At 45.5% G+C, this 9,919-nt stretch overlaps 1 protein-coding gene across 2 annotated transcripts; it reads left to right on the top strand.

The window, feature by feature from the left end:
- The first annotated feature begins 1,459 nt into the window (after nt 1-1,459).
- Nucleotides 1,460-8,080, top strand: asb8 (ankyrin repeat and SOCS box containing 8). 2 transcript variants are annotated; one of them, XM_064299003.1, is made up of 4 exons: nt 1,460-1,618; nt 2,562-2,779; nt 4,302-4,406; nt 5,641-8,080. In XM_064299003.1, exons 2-4 carry the CDS (start codon nt 2,651-2,653, stop codon nt 6,250-6,252), a joined length of 846 nt encoding a protein of 281 aa, XP_064155073.1. In that variant the 5' UTR covers nt 1,460-1,618; nt 2,562-2,650; the 3' UTR covers nt 6,253-8,080. The 2 variants fall into 2 exon arrangements, with proteins under 2 accessions (XP_064155073.1, XP_064155074.1); XM_064299004.1 differs by having other exon boundaries at nt 1,606-1,746.
- Nucleotides 8,081-9,919: the final 1,839 nt, after the last annotated feature.

The following is a 9,919-nucleotide window of genomic DNA, read 5'->3' as shown; positions in this document are numbered from 1 at the left end:
TGGCAAATTGTGGTCACTCGCTCACTCACGGACGACCTTTGAGGGACGTTTTGTGGGACGCATGCGCAGGTGGTGCTTTGTTTAGTAGGACATGCACAGATGGTGCCAGCTAAAATGTGTCTGCGGAAGTGAGTTGCGCCGTGGGTACTGGACGATTCCATGCTTGTTTTTTTTTTTTTACTAATTGGTAAACCTGTGGTACTATACTTTTGAACCCTGATATTTCCCGGGGATATCTGCTATATCTCAGAGTATGGACAGGAAAAGCGCAGAGTGGTTACTATATTTGGCAAGGGATTTCTGGCATGTGGAGAATGATGAACGTGCAAAACTACTTGGACCTAAAAGGATAACAACCTGAACAGAGCAGCAGCTGTTGCCAAATGTAACGTAAGCCCAATGAAGGAAACCAGCATGCAGACGTCCAGGTCTCGGTTATAGTGTAACTTGTACTGTGTGAATTGCATGGTCTTGGTTGATTACCAATACGGGGTGGGTGTCATGCGTACCCGTAGCTTTGACAAGACCCTTTGTTGTGGTATTTACGACATGGTTTGGAAAGACCTCTATGCTTTTGTCCCTACTCCAGCTCTCTTTTTTTCTCTCCATCATGGGGAGTGTAACTACATGCTCCGGTTGGGCAACAACCAGTAGTGATTCCATAATGGTGTAAAGAACCATTCTTCTACCTACCAATATATCGACCTGTTTTCTCAATGATTAACATTTTTAGAAATACTCTGCAGTGAGGTTAGTTGTATGAATGGCATTTTATTACAGACTCTCGTTGTTTGTACGCTTTAAGTGTATCTGGTTGTCCGTTTTAGTGTTTCTGTACATCACGCAAGTATTCCCAACATGGAACGCTGGTGGCCATCATGATGTTGCCTACCGCGGCACAAAGCTTGCGTGTTCACGAAGTAACTGCAGCCTGATCTTGTGTGTCAAGATGAATTTTTTTTATCCGCGTCATGAGTCAGCGAGCGGAGAGGTGGAGATGGAGCAATACTGTTGAAATATGCAGTTAAATTTTAGTGTTTCGAATGATGGTGTGTATAATTGGCCGTTACAATAAGACAATTCACAAGCTATCAACAGCTGGGTAATAGGCCGGAACATTATAGACGGCATTTCTCGAATTACATTACACATCGGAAATGAAAGCGCGGGCTGACTATCATTAAATCTGGTTTTCTGGATTTACTATGGTCACGGATATTGTATATGGATTATGGTCCAATATTCCAGGTGATCAACGTTTAGGAGGACCATTCGCATAACAGCTAGCTAAACATGACCGGAAGGATTTATGAAAATAAATATAAAATATTTTGTCTTTTTGGGGAATGTATGTTGTTATTCGTGTATATGGTTCTGATAATGTTCTCACTGTCAGAACCTCACCTACACTGATCAGTAAAATGTAACCTAGTTTCAGGATTCTATTGGCCCAGCGACCTGGAAGCATAGACTGGAAGCTGTGAAGACTACTAACACCACAGAAGAAGAAACTAGGACGCCATATTGGATATGTAATTTGGTTTTGTCCCTTGAGTGTTCAAGTTGTTGACATACCTCGAAGGAGGAGCGACCGCCCTAAACCCTGGGGCGTCTGTCTGTATGTTCTAATTCTTTCTATTTTTAAAGAAAAAACCCGAATACTTACCTGAAACCGGTAACGTTTGCTTACTGTAGTTCGATGTCCATTTTGGAAATTTGCAATGCTAGACTAGTCTAGTACTGTTGGTAAGTCGTCTGTAGATTAGCTGGCTAACCGGTTATCGCCAGTTTGCAGGGTCGAAATTGTCATGTTTTGTCCTGTATAGCTGCTAATGGACTAATAGTGTGGTTAGTAAGCTAATTGATGTAAAAAAGGCGTTAAGATGTGCTCTTCTGACGAAATTGCTCTTTTATTGCCAGAACGTTAGCTGATTTAGCTTTAAAAAAGAAATAGACTAACTAACTTCAGTTACATCAGGAAAATACAGATAACGTTAGATACCTAAGACAAATTATGTTGTAAAATGGACATAATTTGCACATCGATTTAGTATGTTATGTCAGTCGGTTGATGCTAAGTTGACTAAATGTGAAGTTAGCCAGATGGCTAGATGCTAATAGGATAGTATCAGTCATGTAACGTTAGTTGGTGCATTGAATTGGCTAGTTTGATGCGATAATCAAATTATCTTTATGTAGCTAAGCCGATAATATCCGCCACATCAGTTTCAGTGATGTTAAGAAAAAATAACTTGGCTGGTTTGGGTTTTGAACAGTATTTACCATATGTGTGCAACTATGGTTTTGAACTGCCCCCTACCGGTGTATTATTGTTCTTAGTTTTTATTTTTTAGCTTTATCTGTAACTGCGGTACACATTTTGGTTGTTTTTGTTGCAGTTTCCTCATATAAATGCCTGAATGAATGTTCCTGCGCTCTAAAATTATTTTCGCACAATTCTGCGGCGTTGTATGCTGTTGTCAATATGGTTAATCGACAAAATCATTTTTAGAACGTTGTTTAAAACTTTGAACACATTGTGTGGATTTCTGTCTCCACAGCTGTTCGGGATTGAGGTTCCTGTCTCTGCTCGTGGTGCCTGTTCTGCCCGCTGACACCCAGGCTCGGGTGGTATGGTCCTCCGGCCCACATGAGTTCTACTATGTGGTACATAATGCAGAGCATTCAGAGTAAATACTCGCTGTCTGAGCGGCTGATTCGCACCATCGCCTTCATCCGCTCTTTCCCGCACGACAATGTGGAGGATCTCATACGCAGGGTAAGCCGAATCCAGCACTCAGCGTGGTTGTCATGGATTGTCAAGCTGATCAGATATTTAGGCTTTTATAATGAGCCCTTTTAATCAGCCAATCAGTTAATGTTAAGATCACTGTGGTCATTTCTGCAAAAAATATGACCAGTTTCCAGGCCCTGGTCCCCTTTATTGCTCAGGTGTTATTTAATTGGCATTTACCTGTACAAGTAATTGTAGTCTTTAACCTGCATTGAATATGTCATCAGTTCTGAGTGAAAGAAATGTGCATTTGAAATTGTGCTTGTGATAACATAATTACATAGTTTTCTCCCTAATTTTAGAATGCATCATAACTTAAGTCATTTGTTCAATGTGGTAGAGAACAGTCGGATGGTTCTGTTACTCTCAGGCTCAATTTGAAAAAGCTGCATAACTCAGTATTTCGTAATTACACGCTGTGAGCACACACTTCCCACAGCCCCATATCTGTTAGAAAGATGTAGGCCAAACAGCAGGATGGTTATGAATTTGCCTGAGATCCAGGCTTACTTTAGCATCGTGCTCCTGAAGACTACAGATGTGATGTGATGTGTCATGTACACAGTTTATTCTGTTATGAAAGGAAGTGTCCGAATTTATTTGGAGTCTTATGTTAGTTGGCGGCAACTTGGTCCTCTTGACCTTTATTTTCAGTCACACTGCCGAGGTACAGCCTCTCGTGGCAAGTACAGGAGCCTACGATCGCAACAAAGGTCGCATTGTTCCTTTTCTCCCAGAAGGGAAGGCAGTTTTATGCCTTCCCTTCACCCTTTGGCGTGGGCTCCAAGATCAGATGGAGGACCAGAATACTAACCCCTCAGAATCACATTTTGTGTAGTTTTGTTTAGTTTATTTCAGAGTTGTTTGAAATACACCTCTTTAGAATGTGATGACAAGGAGAAATCCCTCAGGAGGGCTGTTCTGGTTGTCTACCTAAAGGTTTTATGAATACAGGAATAGTCTGGGGTTTAGTGCACTACTGGGTTACTCATCTTGCACAGAATTTCAAAATGGACCGTTTTGCTGTCAGGGCAGAAACGCATATAAAACTACTGCCATAGCACAATTTCTAGACACAGTACCTGACCCCCTCTCATTGATCTGACCCCCTCTCCCCTCATCTCAGGGATCTGACCCCCCCTCCCACCCGTCTCAAGGATCTGCCCCCCTCTCCCCCCCGTCTCAGGGATCTGACCCCCTCTCCTCCTGTCTCAGGGATCTGACCCCCTCTCCAGCCGTCTCAGGAATCTGACCCCCTCTCCCCCCCGTCTCAGGGATCTGACCCCCTCTCCCCCCGTCTCAGGAATCTGACCCCCTCTCCCCCCCGTCTCAGAGGATCTGACCCCCTCTCCCCTGTATCAGGGATCTGACCCCCACTCCCCCTGTATCAGGGATCTGACCCCCTCTCCCCCCATCTCAGGGATCTGATTCCCTCTCCCCCTGTCTCAGGAATCTGACGACCTCTCCCCCCGTCTCAGGGATCTGACCCCCTCTCCTCCTGTTTCAGGGCGCGGATGTTAACCGGATGCACGGCACGCTGAAGCCGCTGCACTGCGCCTGCATGGTGGCCGATGTGGACTGTGTGGAGCTGCTGCTGGAGAAGGGGGCAGAGGTACGGCTCTGGCAGCCTCAGGGCAGTCCCGCCAGCACACATCTCACAGCAGGGTTTACCTTCTCCCACAGAGTCTGGAGTCTTCCAGAATCTTCCATACTGACTGACAAACACTGGTAAAGTGCCCCGGTAGATGTTACTGAGCATTTACTCCGCTATTAATTCTAGTACCCTCAGTAGTTAGGGTGACTAGCGCCTTGCCAGTCATTTTGCATTTTTTTAAGAGCTGCTTGAGAGTTCTCATTTGGCTGGCTAGCTAACGTAAAAAAAAAATAAAATAAAAAAATTCAGCAGGCTGGTATGGAATAGTATATGGTTCGGTCTTCAAACAGAAAAAAATTGAAAGACAAAATGAAACGTTTATAGGAATAAAATTCAGGCGCGGAGTGTATCAGTTGTGTGTGTGGTCTTGATAAAAATGATAACCATGATATCCTGACACTATGGCAACTGATAAATAGAGGGAGTTTATTTTAAAGCTGTGTTTTATAGCAGTGTCCCAGCATTCACAGCTCTGCCCCCAGGCACTGTCGAACAGTCCTGACCCCGCCCCCCCAGACACTGCCCCGCCCCCAGGCACTGTCTAACAGTCCTGACCCCGCCCCCAGGCATTGTTCCAACAGTCACTGCACCATCATCAGGCGCACTCTAACAGCCCAAACATGGACCGTAATTGGTCTCCTGTCAGTGGCAGCCACCTTTACGATTGATGGCAACGTGCACCAAGGTTATAATAACCAAGAGTCATGTTATTATTGCACCGAGAGGAATAAATTAACCCATTCCTACTGTTCCCGACGGCGTTGTACATACACATGCACATACTTGCTTTTTATGCAGAAGGCAAGTCTGGAATTTTCATACAAACACGAACCTTTGTCTGAGAACATTTTTTAAGAAGTTAGTAAAAATGTCATCAGTTTCTGACAGTGTGATGTCATTGCAATTTTACTCTGAGAGTGTGATGTTTCCATAGTTTAACTTTGAAAGTGTAATATCTCCGCAGTTTTACTCAGTGTGGGATTTTGCCACAGTTTTACTCTTGACAGTGATGTCACTGCAGTTTTAGGCTCCCTTAGCTAAACTGCTAAACTGAAAGGAGTAGTCTCTCTGCACGCCCCTCTGTCCTCTAAATCTCATCCCTGGCAACCCTTAATCTGGCTGTTTTCCACCCTGGGCCCTGTTCCCTGCCCCGCCCACCCCCCTGCCCCGCCCCTCCCCTCCCCGCCCCCAGGTGAACGCGGTGGACGGCTACAACCGCACGGCGCTGCACTACGCGGCCGAGAAGGACGAGAGCTGCGTGGAGCTCCTGCTGGAGTACGGGGCGCTCCCGGACGCCCTGGACGGGAACAAGGACACGCCGCTGCACTGGGCCGCCTTCAAGGACAACCCCGAGTGCGCGCGCGCCCTGCTAGAGGGCGGGGCCCGGCCCGACGCCCGCGACTACAACAGCGACACGCCGCTGAGCTGGGCGGCCATGAAGGGCAACCTGGAGAGCGTGCGCGTGCTGCTGGAGTTCGGCGCGCAGGCGCACGTGACCAACCTGAAGGGGCAGACGCCCGTGTCGCGGCTGGCCGCGCTGCTGGGGCGGGGCCTGGGCGGCGAGCGCGAGGAGGAGTGCCTGCGGCTGCTGTGCCGGGCGGCGGGGAGGCCCGCCCCCCCGGAGCTGGCCCGGGACCCCCAGCTGCTGGCCCGCCTGGGCGCCGAGGCCACGCGCCCCCCCTCGCTGCGCTCGCTGGCCCGCCGCGCCGTCCGGGGGGGCCTGGGCGCCCGCTTCCTGCCCGACGCCGTCAAGGAGCTGCCCCTGCCCGAATCGGTGCAGGAGTACGTCCTGCTGAGGCACTGAGGGGCAGGGGGGAGGGGAGAACCACTTGGGGGGGGTTCAGGAGATGGAGGGATGAGGACAGGGAGATGACGGGAAATTGTTGAGTCATGTATGGGACAGATCTGGGTCAAATACAGGAGTACGTAAATATTTCAGTTTAAAATGCAATTATTTATGTTATACTGACTTATGCCAACCTAAATTAGTGCTTTATTTTAAGATGCATCCTTAAAATACTGTAAATACTGGTGTACTTTTCATATGTATTTAATACCCTGTAACGCTGGGCCTTTGGGAGTGATGGAAGCCTTAAGTGAAAGTTCACACAGAAATGAAAGAAAATAAATCATTATACGAGACTTGAGATGAGACCTGTTCTCCTTTAACAGTCTGATTTTAATGACTGATTTTGATGACTGATTTTGATTGAATGACTGGATATCATTTTTTTGTCAATTTGGATTTATCCGGAAAAATGTGAACATAAATTTTATTCCTGTTGAGTTATACAAATATGGCCATAGGTTCAGAATTGTCTACCAGTGCTGTAATTAAACCATTAAGTAAGATCAATTATTACTTCAAATCAAATAAATTGTAATTTTAATTGTAAATACCACATTTCAAATATTTAGAATGCATTCCCTTTCAATTATGTTCAACATTTTGATCTGGGCTTTTTTAAATGGGCTTCCAAATACGTAATCGAAAGTACCATTTGTTAAAGAATTAATTATTAAATATTTTATGAAAAAAATAGTTGACAGCAATTGAAATATTTAATGTACGCATTTGACCCAGTTCTGTTATGGGAGATCGGGGTGTGTGCGTGGGCATGTGTGCGCACACTCTTCAAATTGTGGTCCTCTCCCCTCTCCCCATCTTGGCTAGCTCCAGCTCGGTGTGCTGTGGGGAGCTGATTGATTTCGTCGGTGTGTAAGTGTAAAGCAGCAGCTGTGGGAGCACAGGCCACACAGCACAGTCTGCCGCGCGCCTCAGGAGGCGCCATTTATCCACCAGCACAGGCCGGAAAGACAAACTGTGCTTCTGCGGCAGGAGGAACAAAAGCTTCTTTTCATGTGTAAAGTAATGAGTGATTAAAATGTAATCGAAGGGCAATGAGGCGTGCTTGCGTCGTGTGTGTTTTTGGCTGGAAAAGGGGTGCGTTTCCCAATGGCAAGTTTGGAGAGAGGACGATCGGGGCACATGTACGGGGCAAACGGGCTTATCGCTTAAAAAGGATTTTATCGTTTGAAAGGTAAAAATTGTGTTTTGTTTTAAAGAACATGTATGTGTCAGTATGAGTTGATCTTTGTGCATTTTTGAGCTCCGTGCCACACAGTGTGTTTATACTGTGAGACTGTGTGGAAACACAAATAGAAAAAAGCTGGCTGAATCCTTCTGGCTGAAAAGGAGTGAAGCACACATGGAGGGAGGACTAATATCTACAAGCCGCTGCAAATCGCCCTTTTCAAAAGGCCCTTTTTGTCTGTGGCATTTCTGAAATATTTTGCATGTTATGCAGAAAATATGACTAGTGACCGTCAGATGGATGGTATGACTCAACTTGGTCATGTATTTGTAAAAAAGAATTTAAATTTAGCATCCTTCTTTAGTTTATCCCGAAGACAATTTGGCACTTTTTTTGTGAATATCCTTAAGTGTGCTGGTATTGTTTATCCTTAACAGTATCTTTTTTGGGGTGGGGTGGGGGTTGTGATTGTACCGATAATGGATCCACCTCTCGAAAGATCACTTGGCCTACTGTGCTTGTCACAAGTGCTTTTACCCCCTCATAACTCTTGACTTCCTAAAAACAGTAAAGTGAATTTTTCCTCCCATGCTCTTATGAGTCTGTGTTTTGGCTGAGTTTTATTTGTGTGAATTGGAACGTTTCTGTTATTTCTGGATGAAATGAGCTGAATCAATCAGGCTGGCAGTGTTGGGTAACTAACCCCCAGTACAGTTGGCTTTTCTTTATCTGGCAGTCTGAGGTTGGATATTTTACTCCTTGCAGTACCAGTCTTAGTCCACCAGGGGTAGCATATCACACTCGTGCTGTGTGAAGGAACGCACTCTCAACCCCTTTATTTTTTCTGAAAGACCGATTGAGTGCTGTCACTTGCACAGACAAAAATTGGCAAAGCCATCGTCATCAGTGCAGGTGTGGACAATTAATTTGCCTTCTAAGCGAGCCATCCGTAGAAGGTAAGTTTCCAGGCTCGGGGTGGCTTACCCTGCTGAAAATTTAGGCCTGTATTTATCAAAAATTAGGCCATGTTGCAACAAACAAAATGTAGTCATTCAAAGTTTGTGTCAATTGAAAGTGTAGAATGTCAAAATAATCTGCAATTCAGATCTGTTAAACTTCAATGACATTACACTATGCAGTGGTTTGGGTGTATTAAAAGCACATCATGAATAAAAAGCATTATTATTATTGTTATTTTTTTGTTTTGTTCAGAAAACTGTACACAAGATGGAATGGGTTGTTTTAGTCAGCAAGGCAACCTTACCACCTCATAACTTGATCATGCTCCCCTGGTCTGCCAAGCCAGCTGTGCAGGAAATGCAGTCCTCCCACGTATTGTAGGCCCATTTCAGCTGGGGTACTGCAGAAATGCAAACGTACTGGCAGCTGGCTCCACGCGTGTCCGAGGACACTGGCTGGCCCTTACTCTCCTAAACTGATTTTCTGCGATTGGACTGTTTCGCAAACGTCGTTGGGCATCCCAAATTTGAGGGAGCAAAAGGGAAATGACCCCTGTAACGGTCAAAGGAAAATTTATACTTTTGCTTACTTGTGTTGAGCAATGTGTTTTCCCCAAGCCTGTTAGCACGCTATCTCTCCGGGAAAAAAAACCCCACACAAATGAGGTTCCTACCTGAACCCCTGTATCCTGGAAGGACATCAAGATCTGCCTGCCTGTCACTACAGAATGACTAACACTGGTCTGACTAAGTCTAATCCAGATGAATTGGAGATGTGAATCACACAGTCACTGAGGTAAACACAGAACATGTGAAAATGTACTTAAACACAGCAATATATTATATTTTTCTTTCGTTCAGCACCCACACATCATGAGATTTTTTAACCTGTTTTGTTCAGCCAAGAATCTGAAGATGCATCAACCAGTTTATCTCATTTTTCATTTCTTATAGCCAAGAAAACGAGTACGACCAATGTAAGAAATGGTTGTGGGTTTCACCTAAACTAGAAAAGGACTTAAGCCTAAATGTTGGACAAATCATCATGAAGGTGATCTATCGATTTTTCCACAGCAATTTCCGAAAGGCTCAGGGAGGGGATTCCTCTGCTGCCTAAACTGTCAAAGCTTTGGCCGTTCAACAAATGGATGCACAGGATATGAAATCCGTTACAGCCATTCTCCAAAGTGTTTCAGCCGCGGATCGCTTAAGCATCCTTCAGTGAGCGAGGAACGTGATACAGGCATGCCCGACAAATTATACCGTGCATTACCGCGTAATTGATTTTCTGGTGGCGCGCTCCAGGGCCGCCTTGACCGTAATAACTCGCTTCCTTTTGAAAATAAGGCACGGGGAGGGCTGAGACGCGCCCATTGTTTCGCGGCGCGCGAGTGTGTGTACTTTACAGGCCGCTTTGGTCGAGGTGAGAGACGCGTCGGTTCAGGTTTTCCCTCTTTGTTTGTGGAAACGTGGAAAT

The sequence above is a fragment of the Anguilla rostrata genome, chromosome 11 (assembly GCF_018555375.3).
Source record: "Anguilla rostrata isolate EN2019 chromosome 11, ASM1855537v3, whole genome shotgun sequence".
Classification (NCBI taxonomy): Eukaryota; Metazoa; Chordata; class Actinopteri; order Anguilliformes; family Anguillidae; genus Anguilla; species Anguilla rostrata.
Note: the sequence above shows the minus strand (reverse complement) of the source record. Positions and strands in the feature narration are given on the sequence as shown.